We start from the raw sequence: 16,610 nt of genomic DNA on the forward strand, positions 1-16,610 counted from the left end.
ATTTTGAATAATACAGCAGCAGCTTCCTGTATTTTACACCTGCAGAGAGGGAGCCCAGAACAGAGTCTGACTGGAAGAGCAAACAACAAGTTCTCTGCATCTCAATTTTTATTTTATTTTTCAGTTATTTCTTGCTCCTCAACTATCTCTGGCAACTGAGAATGTCAATGCACATCTTGTTCATGGCATGGACTTCATCTTTCATTTTTCTACAAGGCAGGTAAGACAAAATCAGAGATTTGAGTTTATCAACTGTCCTTTAATTCATTGTGGGGGAATTCTGAAAACTGCCATTTGGTTAACCACTAGCATGTGTAACATGTATGTTTATATTACAATGATGGCATTTTTATTGTGTTGATGATTTGACACTGATGGCAGTACATAACTACTGATAATAAGGCAAGCGATGAGCTGTGTGCTTCTCTGACCCAGAGACATCTCAGCATTGCATTTATCTTTAAGTGAAAAGAATTGTGCATAAAAAATGTTTGATCTATAATTAAGAGGCAACTGTTCCATTAATTGAAAACGTTCATGAATTTAAGATGTAGTATATAAGTACAATCAATTCATTGTAGTGCTAATATGACAGAACTACATTGTAGAAAGAGCTTTTAAAACAGACTGATACAGATCCAGATTGTATGTCTGATCTGGAGTATAATTACAAAATGCATGCAACAAGAAAAAATGAGAATTTTCCAGCTAAATGATGAGATGTTGTACATCTCTGGCACAAATGAAGTGGATGCATTAGGTTATAGTCAAGTCTAGGAAAAGCAAAAATGAAATGTCAGTATGTTTAACATCCCCTCACCTGGCAGGTCTGTGCTCTGCAAGGAGATGAAGTTCCCCAGCAGAGCAGCCAAGCCCCCCTCTCCATCTGACTTTCTGGACAAACTGATGGGACGCACATCTGGCTATGACGCCCGCATCAGACCAAACTTCAAAGGTAACACTGTGGTGGGCGGTTGGAGGACTTCCACTGTCAGGACAGGTGTGGGAAAGTAAGCTGCTCAATTTGCACACCAATCTGGACACCGAAGCAGCACAAATTATTCACAGATGCGTCCTTATGTTGTCACTGCCACTGTTTCTACGCTGACCCACAGCCTTAGGTTGCAATATTTTTACACAGTCTTTTCTTCAGCCCTCTTTTTGTTAGAAATGTGCGGTTGTACATAACACCAAAGGCTTATTTCAGTCCAATCATGAACTCTCATGAGTGAGACCAGCAGATTCTCTCTGACATACTTCCCCCTTCAGCCCCTGGGGTCACGTTTCATGTATATTTCATGCTCCACATCCTTGTCAGTGCATGCTGGGTAAATATCAGCCGATTATCTATAAATACACAAAAGGAGAATCAATAAATTATTGCCTCAGGAAATGAATCTCTAAAATATTAAAAATTTCAGCGGTTGACTGATGGACTAGACTAATGGGATCATAGTGGAAATGACAACACAATTTCGTACTGGTTATCCTGGTCAGGTCTATTTATTAGAGCAGAGCATGACATATTATACTATCTAAGAGAGCAAGCAGATGTTATTTTGCAGGAATGTTCTGCTCTTTACTGAACTCCCTACTACACATGGTCTCTCGTCTTATTTGGAAGACATCTGTGAAATTTCTGAAACCAGTGTGACTATTATGTGTGATGACAATCTGCTTCTGTCAGGTCCTCCTGTCAATGTCACCTGTAACATCTTCATCAACAGCTTTGGTTCCATAACCGAAACGACTATGGTGAGAATTTCATGTCTATTCCACATCGCTCACACCTAATTTGTATCATCTAAAAGTCATGGATTCAATGTTTTGTCAAAGTAAAAGTAAGAAATGTTAGTATCTATTTAGTAACATCAAAGTCTACTCAAGGAATGGCTCATCACTTTGATGTTTTATGTTACAATTCTTTTACTTAATATTGTAATAATGTATGATAACAAATCATTATTCACATTATATTTTCTAAGAACAGGACCAGCTATTCTGAATCTATATATCTGAATCTTAAAAAGTAGCTGGAGTGGAAATTTAAATATTTTGCTTGGAGAAGATGTAAACAACATGGATAGAAAAGTAAAGTAGTGAAACGATTATATTAACTTGATGGTGTTTATTCATTCATGGAATTTCAGGCTCCTTGCTCTCTGTTTGCATTAGCCAAGCTTCATAGCTGTCATTAGATTATGACTAATTAGTGACTATATATATATATATATATATAATTACACCATCTTAACCCTATAATGCTGTGTGTATCTATTTGATACATACATTTATGAGATCATCCCCTTGGCAAAATAACAGAAAAAGAGATGAAAAAGACAGCTGTTTGTGAAAAAAATAAAGATACAGATGTTACAGATGACCAAGGAGTAAAGTTTTTGTTATTGCCTGAATTGGGTGTAAAAAATATAATATAAACAATAAGGCAAATATGCTTTTTTTTTTTTTTTTTTAAATATTATTTTCTTTTATATTTTGTTAAAGGGCCAAACAAAGACTTCAGATTGATAAAAAAAAAAATAATAATACTTTTCTGCCCAATTTTCTGGCCAGGAATTATAGGGTTAAGAGCTCATTATATAATGTTAGCTGTGATTTTCTCATATTTCTGTTAAACTGCCCATTGAGAGAAAATAGGGACAATCTTATACATTTTATTCATTCAGGCTTCGGATTAGGAAGACCGGTGCATTTGCTCTTGGGAAGTACATAAAATTTTAATTAATAAACCTGTTAGTGCTACTGGCTGTTTGAAGTCTGTTTTCCCTCCCAGACTTTCTACTGGCACAGCGCCCCTACCTGCTGAGGGATGCTGCAGGTTTATTTGCTAGTTAGACAGTTAGACCTAAATGCTTATGCAAAATAATTGAACCCATCTGCTTCAACTATGACATAAATTCCAACTTGCTTTTGTTTCCACATTTTTGCTCAGAGTTAGTGTGATTTCTAATTATGGCTTAACTCTGCACTGTAGGACTATCGCCTCAATGTATTTCTGAGACAACAGTGGAACGACCCTCGACTGGCATACAAGGAGTATCCAGACGACTCTCTGGATCTAGACCCCTCAATGTTGGACTCCATTTGGAAACCTGACTTATTCTTTGCAAATGAAAAGGGGGCAAATTTCCACGAAGTTACAACTGACAACAAACTGCTTCGGATATTCCAAAATGGAAATGTCCTCTACAGCATCAGGTGATCCTGATAATAATATCCAGATCCACATTTAGTTAATTCGCTGAACTTCAATCTAAACCTCGAAGTACAGGGACAAATGACATGTTTGTTTCACTTCAGTTCAGCTCAGTTGTGATCGTATAGTCCAGCCCACAATATGAATAAGTTAATATGAAATAGTAACTGTGGGCTAAAAGAGGATTAGCTCAGTAAACAGGCACTAAGGCAGTGGATGAACTGCAGTCTAATGGTGAGGAGTTATGATTAGAATAAAGAGCTGTCAACCATCAGCCAAGCAACAAACAGAATCCTAACAGGATCATAAAATTAGTCTGTAAAGCTAACCAGTATCTGTGTATGGCAGTGAAGCACCAGTACCTTTCACTATTCTCTTCACTGCAATATTTCATCTCCACTTTTAGCTTACTGTAATAAAAAGAATAAAAGCATTTAAAATAAGCAGAGAAGGACATCATGACAACATAGAGCTGTTAACAAAAGAATATCAATGCATTATCTAACAAGTCCTTACCATCACCCCTACTGAGGGATGTGTTTTTTTTTTTATCTTGATCTATGTCCTGTGAGGGAGGGAAGCACTCAACTATTTCTTTTTTTTTTTTTTTTTCCCACTGATGGTGCTGCTGTGTTCTCAGCCCATTTCACGTCAGGCCTTTCAAAAGGCTGACATGTTGTCTGTCAGCACCTGCTGGTCCTTTGTGGTTTGTGTGGTGTTGCAGTGGAATAGAAAGATGAAGAGGAGGACATTTGTCAGAAAGGTTAGAGCCGCTCGATGTGCGGCTTAATGTAAGGTGAGTGTGCGAAAAGGGTTTGAGTGGCGCCTGAGCAGAAACCAGCTGGTCGTCTAGGGTTTAGGTGGTGTTGGTAAACTGGGTATTTTTATTTATTTGTTTTTATTCAAACATGAGTTTGAGTGCAAGGGTATCTTTTTATGTTCCAGGCTGACACTTACTCTTTCCTGTCCCATGGATCTGAAAAACTTCCCCATGGACAGTCAGATGTGTACCATGCAGCTTGAGAGCTGTAAGTTTATCTTTCATGGCATAGATATATATAACACAATCACAGATGGCAAACTAATTAGGCCTACATAGCATTTACCTCCTCGCTTTCTCCTCTTTTAGTTGGCTACACGATGAATGATCTTATTTTTGAATGGCTGGATGTGGGGGCGGTACAGGTGGCTGATGATCTGACACTCCCTCAGTTTGTGCTGAAAGAGGAAAAAGGTCTCGGCTACTGTACCAAGCATTACAACACAGGTACACGACATGACGACCTGCTGTCCACCATGCATGTTAGATGCAGCCCATTAACTTCTAATAAGACTGTCAGTTTGCACCTGTATCTCCTCCTTTGGTTAGGTAAATTCACCTGTATTGAGGTCAAATTCTACCTGGAGCGTCAAATGGGTTACTACCTGATCCAGATGTACATACCAAGCCTGCTCACTGTCATCCTGTCCTGGGTGTCGTTCTGGATTAACATGGATGCTGCTCCGGCCAGAGTGGGACTGGGCATCACCACTGTGCTCACCATGACAACGCAGAGTTCTGGCTCCAGGGCCTCCCTGCCAAAGGTCAGACATTTCAGTTTGTGTCTGCAAAATGCCACTTAGCGCTTATTCTTCAAAGATTTGGGGATAATTTCAGGATAGAATGGTGAATGAATTGAACATGTGTACTGAATGTTTCTTATTCACATTTAATTACTACTTGTTGATCCATAAGCAGCAAACCTCCATATCTTCTGTGGGGTTTTTTATATGTTTATTGTAGTTGGAGGCAAAGATTACAATCTCAAAACATTACACATACCCCGGATGCTGTTTTCATGATCCAGCTTGACTTGAGCTAATATTGACCATCAAAATAACTTATAGTAGAAGATTATCCACTAGTTTAGCCGTCTAACTACAAGCATGCACATGTGTAATGAGTTTTCAGTCATAAGCAATATGGCTAGAACCATCAAGCACACAAGAGAAAACACTGTGAAACCTGACAGCAACATTTCCATGAGACAACCAGATGATTTCACAATAATATCACAAGATTGGAATAGAAAAGAAACTCTAGAAAAGGTTTTAAATTGTTAGTCAGACCAAGGAAAAATGCATGATTTTCTTACTGATGAAATATTTGATGGTTAACTGATAATTTTTCAAATCAAAATCATCAGGGGGTTTAGTTTGTATTTCCAGTTATAATCATAAGTCTCCCAATATTATTTTGAGCTGCAGTGATAAAAGGGGGAATAAAAGCATTATCACTGTCAGAAAAGAATCGTTACATTCAAATGAAGATGCATCATCCCAGCAAGTAGAAAGCCTCCCAAGGATATTCTCCAAGGTTTCATTTTTGCACTATTGTAGTGGAACCTTAAAAGAACTGGGTATGTAGTTATCAAATGTGATAGACTGTCCACTGTTTGTAGAGAGTGAGCACACAGAAACAGTCAAACAGCAAAACAAATGTGGTCAGTCGTTTGGCCGTTAACAGGTTTTGAGGTGAACCGTCATTTGACTGAAAATCCGTTTAAAGTTACATCAATCTTAAATTCTGTTTCACAGCAAAGACCTTAGATTATATTTTAGGAATTGATCCTTCAATTTATGGACACTTTTTAAATTGAATCCAATGCTCAAAGAAGTTGTGGCACAAAACAATGTTGATTATTTATTCATGTACCAAGACAAAAAAGAGAACAAAATCAAATCAAATCAAATTTATTTAACTTTCTCAGGGTAAATATTTTACCTACTTCTCATATGATTACATGTTATGTAGCAAGGATAATAAAAAGTAATAATAAAATAAAAAGTATAACTCTTACAGGGATCATTCTGCACAATGAGCAGGATGCTGTTACATATTTTCTAGTTATTTAAGAAAAAAGATTATCAAAAGACTTTCTTGCTCATAATTAAGTATTTTTTTGGTGTTATTTTATTTAAATAATACATTCCAGACACTGTTTCCTATGGACACAGATTAGTACGACATATAATTCTTAAAATAGTTTTAATTGCATACCATCTTTCTTTCATGTCACTGCTTCACACATCATGAACACTAATGTTTTAAGTCATTTGATTTTCATGCTCCTGCAGGTTTCCTATGTGAAAGCAATAGACATCTGGATGGCAGTTTGTCTTCTTTTCGTGTTTGCTGCACTATTGGAGTATGCAGCCGTTAATTTTGTTTCACGCCAGCACAAGGAGTTCTTCAGACTGAGGAAAAAGCTCAAAGAGCAACAGCGGCAGAGAACTGTGAGTGCAACCCACCCACTCAGCCCCCCAGGCTGCTGTCACCTGCTATTCTCTGAGCCCAGCTATGCACGTGCCCCTCATGTTGCACCCCAGCAGGGAAATGCAGACCGCAATGACCTGTAATTAATTTAAGCTATTGCCTTAGCTTACTGGTGCCTGAGTATTCTCAACAGCTTGCTGCCACACTTTGGTTTTCATGAGAAGAAGAGGAGACAAAACAGGCTAAACCTTTAAAATTAAATTATTTCCTAAATGAAGCACAGTGACAGCAGCTGTAGGATTCATTAATGCCTTTTAATATTCATACCATAACACACAAACCATCTGCTTGAATTCTTTGTATTTATTCATTTGGTAGGATCATGCCATGCCACAGAAACTTGCTCTGACAACATCTTCAAGCTGTTTCATTTCACATTAATGTCAGACTTGTATTCAGAAACAGATGATGGTGACTTGTTAATGTTGAATATTTGAAACATAGGTACAGCACAGCACAGTTGTATCGTGGTTGCAAAAAGGTGCAGTCTATTTGATGAAAGTCATGTTCCATTGTATGCTTTTTGTCCACATCAGCAGGCGAGTGGTGACAGTAAGATGAAAGGAAACAACACGTCAGGCAACAGTGCTTCTCATGGGAGCATAGCCCAGCAGTGCAGTGCCTGTGCCAGGGTATGTGCTGTCGCTTGTTCAAGTTTAACACAATGTGGTCAGTAGCTCAATAAGAAAACACAGATCTGTTAAGGTGAGTTCTTCTCAGTGACAGCAGACAGTTATTCTGCACTGTGTCTTTTTCGTCCAGGAGGAAGAGCTGGCACAGCAGGGTTTACTCTTCCAAAGTTTTGGGCTTGCACTATCAACAGGGAGCGCACCCGACATGGATGCAACGCCAGTCTTTGCTGATTTACCTCCAGGTTTAGGTTTCTATGACATACGCCGGCGCTTTGTGGACCGAGCAAAAAGGATTGATACCATCTCTCGAGCTGTTTTCCCCATGAGTTTCCTCATGTTTAACGTTCTGTACTGGTTGACGTATAAAGTTTTGCGACATGAAGACGTTCAAGCCACTTTGTGACAACACCACAACCAAGGACCATAAAGACACTGGATACCTTTAATTCTGCTCTCCTCAATGAAACATTTACAGGCTGAGAGTCCTCAGCTGAGCCATGCCAGATTGGTTGTGACTGCATGTCCAGTGCCATTCGGAAACTCATTGACGTGGAAAAGTCCATCGGCTTCTTTAAATTTTTAATACTTTCACAGAAATGCACTTTTTATTGGCACTGATGCTTTACGTATTACTATTCAGTTTACAGTTAGCATCTTATTTCACCTCACACTTTTTGGAAGTATTTCTCTATGCACTCGTTATTTGGACTGCAGCACATCCTTGTTCTACTTTTTTACTGTGTGCTAATTCCACTGATGCCATGGTCAATATCGTCATGAGCCATATGTTTGATACCACTGCAATGAAAAAGTTTCACACTTATCAAAGTAAGGCACTTAGTGCCTAAAGCAGTAAAGAATACACTGTCCGAATATTTCTAAATGTTGATATAATGGCTGGGCACTCACTTAGCCAAAATACTCATCTCACGCATCAGTTCCTAGTCTTCAACCCTCATCCTTACCCTTTCATCCTGGACAGTGATATTTATATGTATTATCAATATTCAATCCTTGAACACGAATTACATGAATTTCAAATGATTGAATAAGGCATTATGAAATTCAAGAGGGTCTGGAGAGTGGTGACTTTCTGCAATTACATTAAAATTAGTTCAAATATTGATTATACATCAATACGTGATTTCATGAGGTTTAGTCCACTTTTTCTGATTGGCTTGCTCTGTAATGGGAATGATTCATCATTAACATGAAGAATACATTTTCTGTTAGTATTTTTATTCATGTATACAACTGTCTGAAACTCATTGGTCTTTGGCTAATATAAAATAAAGCTTCAATTCAAAATACTGAATGCATCAAAGTGAGTTTCTTGATTTTAACCCTTTCACTTAATATGTGAACATTATTGCTCTTTCCGTCTCTTCCAATGCAGCTGCATGCCTGGCTCCAAACTCAAGGATTCCACTTATGCGCACACTTTAAATTAGCTAAGATATTTAAAATTTAAGACCTTGTCTTTCTTGGAGAGCAGCACTGAACTCTACATTTGACTTTTCTCCCTTTATCTTGTTACTCCAATAACAGTCTCCTGAGTTGTTCACATGACTGAAGCTCAGTACATTGTACTACATGGGTTTTATATGTTGCTGCATTAGCATCTCTGTGTGCACGTGCCTGGAGACTAGGTCCATCTCTAGGGGTCTTGCATCTTAAAAATGAATCTTGTCATAAAATGAAGCTATTGTATTAATATTTAAATGGTAGCAGTCACAGACATATACAATAGGTAAAAGTGCAGGGACAGGGGCAATCATCAGGACTGCATTTGTGAAATGGGTGCTTGATAAAGCAGTAGAGGGATGTGCCATTAAAAGTTTCCCCAAGAACTGTGAAATTTCTATAGTTTGGAAGTGAATATGAACATCATTAAAGAAACGGACCCACTTAATATAATGTATCTACAAAAATACAAATAAATCTTAATGCTAATCATTTACTCTGTGGCATCTTCCTCAATCAACATCTGGAATCAGTTAGCTAGAAACATAACAACACAGCACCGTTTGCCACAATCACATCTACTCCACACACCTTTAATTGGGCTTGTAGTCCCGAGTCATGAGCTGGATGTCCAGCCTTAAGAGGGAGCTGTTGGTTCTTTTAAGTCCCCTGTGATCAAATTCGCCTGCATGGTCCAGACAATGTACAAAACAGCTTCAGAGAATTAACTTTTCACCCAGTCTAAGGTGACAGTCTCATTTTGTATGGGGCTGACCATAGAACTGATCAATTACGTATTAATTTCATAGTGTGTGATATTGATCTGTAAATAAAGCAAAAGATACTTGTGGGATATTTAGTAACAATAACTGCTCTTATTTGTCTAATTTCATTTTTGGCAGAGAAGCTTTAAATTACTCCTTGCTCTGCAAATCCCAGCCTACACTATGGCGCTCACGCAAAGTGAGTTTCATTTGTGCACTCCTGCCCAAATCCTGGTATTATGCATTTACTCTTTGTTTGACTTGTCAAATCGCAATTAAGCCAGATCAACATGTTATATAATAAGATGATGATATCAAAGTACCGAAATTTCCTCTACCCGCTGCTCCATCCAGACACTCACTGAGCATAAGCGCTAAAACATTTGGACATTAGATTAATCTAGGCCCTTTTAATGTTTGTGTCACAGAAGCCTGGCTATTTTAAAACACCTGAGTCGAATTTATTTTTATTTTTGATTTATTTATAGATTTATGCACTCATTTTATTTATCACGATAAGATGGAAAGTGAGGGAAGATAAATAGCATGTAAAACAGGAATGCAATAAATGTGCAAATAAAAAGTGTTGGTGCGTATTTCACACTATTTATTCATGTAAACATTCTCGCTTTGCTCATTTAGGCACAAACACTAAAAAACAACAAAGGAAAAAAAATCTCCAAATTCATTGGGTGACTTTGAGGACAGGGGCATTTAATGTCAAAGGTTTTTGATATTTTATATTTGTTTTCTGTACTGGGAGTGGGGTCGGTGCTCCGGTGTGTCCCCCGGCTGGAGACGTGGCAGAGCCTCCGGTCGTGTGATCCCAGCTCAGCACGAACCCCACCCCGTTACTGCCCACACTCAATGGATTTTATAACACCGCCTGTCCCGTTACTCTGTGCTGAAATCTCAAGTTTGAGCATCTGCAAATGAGGCAAAAACTTATCCGCGATGATCCCTGCACGTCCCTGCACAAAGACTCGACATGAGTTTAGTGGCGGTGACCACCCAAAACTGTGCCATTTTTAGACGTTTACTGCTGACGTTTACAGAGGCTTCAAATAGCTTCCGTTTTACTCTGGTAGTGATTGGACTGCTCTCTACTTACCCACTGAGCTAACGCGCAGGCTGAGCAAGTCCGACATCCTACACTTCAATGGAGGAACAGCCCAAAGATCGGGCACAAGACAGGCAATATCACCACCACGGAGAGGACAGAAACTCTATTCAACATACAACTTGTCTAAAAAATGATCAGAGCCACTTCCAGCGCCAGCATCAGGAAACGCAGACGAAGAAAACAGGTTGGGCCATCCGGAAAAGTTAGCTAACGCTTGCTAGCCTTAGTCAGCTAATGTCAGCGAGCCGACTAGCGTTTGCTGCCTAATGTGAACACTAACAGGATTCGGGGTTCAGTCTGTTCGCTTCCTGTTAAGTTTTTGGACGAAACAATTTAAGAAACATTAAATCAGCGAGTAGCTGTCAGGGCAGTCCGATAGTTAGCCCCTGTCAGGCGAGCAACCGTCTAGCTAGGTAGCTAGCTGACGTTGCGTGACAGTTGTCGCTGCTGGTGGTTTGACATATCGGGGATTGACCTTGTGCGCCGGTTTCACCACCCATTTTTCTTTTCCAAACGCACTTTATATCCATGACGAAAAGCTCGCTTGGAAAGTGTGTGTTTCAAACGCATTACCTGTCATTTATACACGGCGGCTCGTCTTCAACAGTGGTCATAGCGTCCCCTAATTCATTTCAGCATGCCTGTGTCCACTTTAGGAAAACGAGCCGGCTCCACTGGAATGTTCTGAGCTGCCATTTCCTGTCGGCCATGTTAGAATATCACTGTTAGCTAATGCTATCATATCTCGCTGGCTGCTCAGGCATTTTTTGTTGCTAAATCACGGCGCTTCGCTTTAGTGGCGTGTAGCGGCCGCATCTGTGCCTGCCTGCGCTGCAGCTGTTTATATGGCCAGCCTCAGCTGTGCGGGGCGTGTTGGAGCCGACCGAGCCGCTCGGTGGCTGCCATGAGCTAACGCTAGCCCTCTCTGACAGGCCTGTTGCATGTTGACCAGCCAACGTGAAGCCACGCAGCAGCTTCGTTGTGACCACCAGAGAAAGCCGTGGTTTGCTGCTGCTAAACACACACTACGTTACCACCGACAGTGCTTTTCGATCGCATCCATCATAAGGCACTAGCCTGCCGACACGTAGCGGTAGCCAGGCCGTCTGCAGAGGCTGCTGGGTGCTGTGGCCCACAGACACACTGAATGGGGGAAAATCCCACGTTGACAGGCCAGTTCCCATGTCTTAGTGCAGTACATACTCCTATTTATGGTTCATTGCCAGTCCACGTATATTTATAAATGCGACTGAGTTCTCTTTTTGCACCTGGTAACAACTGTTCTTTTAATGTCATGTCCGATTTTCCTCAGAAAGCCTATCAACTACTAGCCTCTCTTTAACTTGGGATGAGATAGAGGTACTTTGAAGCAGCTTTATAAGCATTAACTGACGATGGCCCGAGCCATTAAATCTTTCATCTGATACTCATCGTGCTCTTGGCTCAACTCTTGGGATAAAAGTTGCTGGACAGCAATAATAAATTAAGCACTTTTTTTTTTTTTAACACTTGCTGCTCTTTTGTCGATCAGGGAAAAAAGTAAACACTGAGTGAATAGTATCATACTTGCATGTTAAACTTGAAAAATAAGATGCATATTAGCTTTATAGTAGTAACTAAATCATGCTTCGGGTTCTTTGACCCTCAGACTCTGTATTTCTTGTTGTTGCATTTAAACTTATACTAAACATTGGATAACCTAGTTTTCATAATCTATCAAATTGGGGAAAGAGATAATGAATTGATTCAGCAGTTTTGTAAAATTTCTAGCAATTCTTAAGGTTATTTTAAAAGAGTGGGTGAGGCGTTTTCTTATTGCAGAATAAACTGATTATGTTTCCCCTTTCAGGCAATAAAAAAGTAATCATCAGTGACGAGGAGGGAGACAAGAACACATATCTGTCTGATACCGTTGGTATGTCGCATCCCCCCAACAGCAATGGTAACAGACACACAAGTAATACAAATGTGAAACAGAAGTCAACGCAAAAGCTGTACACAACTGTTCCAAAAGTGAGCAGCAAAGGATTGGACCATAAGAAGAACATGGACCTTAAAAATGACAAGGCCCTGGATTCAAATCATCATGAGGGCCAACCTTTGGATAAGAAGGACTCTGTGTTGCTTCAAAATGGCATTGTAAACTGTGGCTTAATTACAAATGGCTATTCTAGCAAGGACAATGATGGAAGTGGCTCTGAAGGTGGATATACTACTCCGAAGAAACGCAAGGCCAGATGTAACAACGCCAAGAACACTGATAATGTGATGAGAGACAAGGAAAAAGACATGCAGCAGGGCAACACTACACAAGAGCCTGAGGCTTTTAATCTTGAGACAACTGAGAAGGGAGTGACTTCCAGACTCGATGGCTTTAGAGCCAACCATAAAGTAGAGGCTCAGTCAGCAGCTAGACGGGCTGTTGCATCAGATGCTACAATGGGTGAATCTCAGAGGAAAAGCACTGATGGCAAAACAGTTGGCACCTTTGGTAAAAAGACTGAGGAAAGGCACAAAGCCAAACTTTCCTCACCTTCAAAAGAGGACTCCTGGACTTTATTCAAGCCCCCCCCAGTATTTCCTGTGGACAATAGCAGTGCTAAAATTGTTCCCAAGATCAGTTATGCAAGTAAAGTAAAAGAGAACCTCAACAAAGTAGCTCAAGGTGGAGGAGAGGCACTGCCTCCTCCTGTGAGACTGTCACAGGTCCCTATGTCTGCTATGAAAACTATCACCTCAGCTAGCTTTACTAATGGTCCTGTTTCTGGAAATGGAAACGGCTGCCCATCAGTGGGTACCTTCTTTGCTCCTGCTGCTAGTAGTATTCCACCAGCCCCATCTATCCCAAGTGGCGAGAATGTAGCATCTCCTTTGGAAAGTAACTGTAGCTCTTCAACCAGTCCTGTAGATGGAGAAGCATATGAGCTTAGAAAGTGTACTCTTTTAATTTACCCTTTAAATATGCAACCTGTGCTCCCTAGTGCTCGTCACCTTGACCCACCGGCTGCTCAGACAAATCAGAAAGCCTTGGGAGACATCTTCCAGAATCAGTGGGGGCTTTCTTTCATCAATGAGCCCAACTTAGGGCCAGAGGGAGGGAGTGGGCAGGTGCCTCCAGAGGACAAAACTACTGTGGTCACGCCTCAAGGCGAGTGTCAGGCTGTCTCAGCCAAGAGTGCCCAGCCCTGCTTCGATGTTAGCCCGTCATTCTTAGAGCCTGGCACTTTGGCTCAAAACCCTGACAAAAGGACTTGTACCCCTTGCAATGTGTCTTGTTCTTCTACTTGTGTGATGAGTGAGGGGGAGAACAAGCTGCAGCCATGTGGTCAGGAAAAGGCAAAAGTTGAGGCCAAGAGTGCAGGTTCTGCTACTTCAGCCCCCAATAAAGACAACAGTGCTAAGTCAACACAGGGCCAGGTAACCACTTTGCTGTTTGGTTCATCTAAAGAGCAGGCCCACTCTAAAGACATTGGCAGAAGGAGTAGCTGGGGTTCCTTTGATGTTAAAGCTGCTGTCACTTATCACACTAAAGGTAACTCTAGTTCTCTGCTCTTTTTATATAATTCATTTGTCAAGCCATTTCATTTGGAATCCTTAGGTTTTCATTCATGTGGTGAAACTTATCGTTCTTGCTGTTAAGAACAAGTGTAGTTTTACTTGCATAATTTTAGTCCAATCATTGCAACTGCAGCCTGATTTCTTGCTGAGCAAAGTTTGTTTATCATATGACAGTATTGCACAGGAGTTTGTTACATCTGAGAGGTTGGAAGTGTGTAGCCTGTTGCCTGCAAATTGTTATCAAATTCAAAAATTGATGATCTGGTGAGGAAAATTAGGAATATTTGTTTTTTGGCCTTTTTGTCAATCTGCATAACACAAATGAAAAGTCCATCACTCATCATTTCCCAGATTTACATAATCACTTCCCGCCTTCAACATGACACACGTACAAATATGTTAATCATGATCTCATCAACAAATTTATTATGTTTTATGAGTCCCTCACAATGAAAGCAATCCTGCATTTCAGCAGTTTACTAATTTTAATAAGAAGCAGGTTTAGGGTTAGCACTAACATTTGACAGCTCAGATTTGACAGTTGGAGAATTGAAAGCATTCCACTATTAATGCAAATAAACGAAATATTGCAGATAAATAATGCAGTGATATTAAATTGGTTCATATGAACTACTTAAGGATTGAAGCTTTAACCACTGTCACAACTCTGGTTTATATTCCCAGTTTATGACGGAACAAAATGAAAAAGAATAGCTTGAATACGGATTTATACCATATTATCAGAGCTCACTGTTGGATTTTGTGAAAGTTATTATCTATGCCAAATGCAGATGCCTAAATAACACTCACTTTGCTTTTCCTTGACAGAAATGGAATCCATTTTCAACTTACAAAAACAAGGTAAATTAATCGGTCCTTTTTTCCATGTCTTCCTCTTTTTTTTTTTTTTTTTTTCTTTTCTTTTTTTTTTTTTTAAGAAATGCTTAGATAGTTATGTTTTGTCAACAAGAGTTGAGATCACTTTCCAACATCAACAGTCAGCCCATGACACTGGGTTTGATACAGTATATCCTCTGGCTGACTCAAATTCAGAATACAGGTAACCTGTTGATTTCATTACATCTCACTGTAAGCACTATGAGGACATGCACAAATGTTGTTTAAGGCCTATAACACTCCTTTAGAGAACAGACAGCTGGAAAGGCAAAAGGACACGCCTGTTCTTTACTGCATGATAAACTCAGTTATCACCAGTCACATTACTGATGAATTTAGTGAGTCTAACACTGCTTGTGGATGGTTCCCCCGAATTGTTTGTCGACACGAACACAGACATGAGTAATGTAAGAGGTGTGGTTTGCCAAATATCAAACCCCAATCTAGAATAAAATTTATGAGTTGATTATAACTTCCAATTAATACAGCTATCAAACAAAAGAAGGTGCAATTTTTTTCTACATGATATGTTCTATAACTGATGAAATTAATCAATGTCTTTGTCAGAAGCCAAGCTAATACCCAAAATGTTTGTCTCCCCCATGTTCTGTCTTCCCTCCCCTTTGCTATAGATCCAAAAAGAGTTGTGGTTTATGATGAAACCAAGGACGGACCTGATCAGTGAGGTAGACGGTCTACAGTACTTACCTTCCTCACTTCTGGGTGCTGCAGTTATCTACCTTGGAAATCATAAATCCTGTTGGACAGATAAAGTGACAACTGTGAAAACAATGATAGTTTAGCATGACCGACTTTCCTTTGAGTCTTGGGTGGAATAACAGACTTCTTTGGGGGCATCAGACAAACACACACTCAGACGTATACACACACACACACACACACACACTCACTCTTACACTCTGGAGCGACGTTAAAGGAGCTGATCGGTGCCTCTCCAATATGATGAATGGACACTTGCAACTTTAAGCTGTTTGTCTCATGGCTCTTTAAGGATGATGTTCGGGAGTTCAACAAAGGAAGGTGTGTAGGACTGCACCTCCCTAAGCCTTTATCCTGTTGAACTGCAGCAGCTGTCAGTCTGACTATGGGATGCCTCAGTCATTGTCTTTCTTCACGCATTCAAATGAGTTCATTGTAGATATGTTAGACGTTATACATACACATTTGTGTGAAAGCTTGAATTCATTGTGAACGAAAGGAGAACACACTTTGCAAAGAATGCCTTGAAGTCGTGGAATAAGGGTCTTTGGAATCCTGTTAAACTGTAAGTTAAGTAGAAACTCATAGATGAGGCCCCATCCAGGGAGGGAGAACCTTGTCTTAAGTCCTTCATGGAAAATCAGAGCCCAGAAATTAAATGCTTGCTTTTTGTTTTATACCATTTCGTCTGAACTAACGTGAGTGTTATCTGCACTGCAGTATGACCCCAGAGCACAGGTACAGAAGTACCCGATCCGAGAGAAAGTGTTGCCCCTTCATTTCATTGTTGTTTGTAGGTTTTGCTCTAGATTTGAAAATTAGGTCTGCGTTACAAGCAAAACCTTTTTGTCTTTGAGTTTCATATATTTCATGTAGATTGCTATCAGGTCAGTGCATACTGTTCTTAAATTCAGGTTCG

At 39.9% G+C, this 16,610-nt stretch overlaps 2 protein-coding genes across 2 annotated transcripts; both read left to right on the forward strand.

Annotated features, from left to right (window-relative positions):
• Nucleotides 1-161: 161 nt before the first annotated feature.
• Nucleotides 162-7,568, forward strand: glra4b (glycine receptor, alpha 4b). The gene is made up of 10 exons (XM_029518969.1): nucleotides 162-220; nucleotides 828-955; nucleotides 1,688-1,755; nucleotides 2,996-3,219; nucleotides 4,163-4,245; nucleotides 4,347-4,484; nucleotides 4,587-4,801; nucleotides 6,335-6,493; nucleotides 7,070-7,165; nucleotides 7,299-7,568. The coding sequence occupies exons 1-10, from the start codon at nucleotides 162-164 to the stop codon at nucleotides 7,566-7,568; spliced, it is 1,440 nt and encodes a 479-aa protein (XP_029374829.1).
• Nucleotides 7,569-10,285: 2,717 nt separating this feature from the next.
• Nucleotides 10,286-15,778, forward strand: nufip2 (nuclear FMR1 interacting protein 2). The gene is made up of 4 exons (XM_029520111.1): nucleotides 10,286-10,700; nucleotides 12,366-14,048; nucleotides 14,903-14,935; nucleotides 15,604-15,778. The coding sequence occupies exons 1-4, from the start codon at nucleotides 10,553-10,555 to the stop codon at nucleotides 15,654-15,656; spliced, it is 1,917 nt and encodes a 638-aa protein (XP_029375971.1). The 5' UTR covers nucleotides 10,286-10,552; the 3' UTR covers nucleotides 15,657-15,778.
• The last annotated feature ends 832 nt before the right edge of the window (nucleotides 15,779-16,610 follow it).

Source organism: Echeneis naucrates, chromosome 14, assembly GCF_900963305.1.
Source record: "Echeneis naucrates chromosome 14, fEcheNa1.1, whole genome shotgun sequence".
NCBI lineage: Eukaryota > Metazoa > Chordata > Actinopteri > Carangiformes > Echeneidae > Echeneis > Echeneis naucrates.

Coding starts and splice junctions, on each gene's coding strand:
- glra4b (XM_029518969.1), top strand. CDS start 162: ATGTCAATGCACATCTTGTTCATGGCATGGACTTCATCTTTCATTTTT. Junction 1,756..2,995: donor CCATAACCGAAACGACTATG/GTGAGAATTTCA, acceptor TCTGCACTGTAG/GACTATCGCCTCAATGTATT. Junction 7,166..7,298: donor AGTGCAGTGCCTGTGCCAGG/GTATGTGCTGTC, acceptor TTCGTCCAGGAG/GAAGAGCTGGCACAGCAGGG.
- nufip2 (XM_029520111.1), top strand. CDS start 10,553: ATGGAGGAACAGCCCAAAGATCGGGCACAAGACAGGCAATATCACCAC. Junction 10,701..12,365: donor AACGCAGACGAAGAAAACAG/GTTGGGCCATCC, acceptor TTCCCCTTTCAG/GCAATAAAAAAGTAATCATC. Junction 14,049..14,902: donor TGTCACTTATCACACTAAAG/GTAACTCTAGTT, acceptor TTTCCTTGACAG/AAATGGAATCCATTTTCAAC.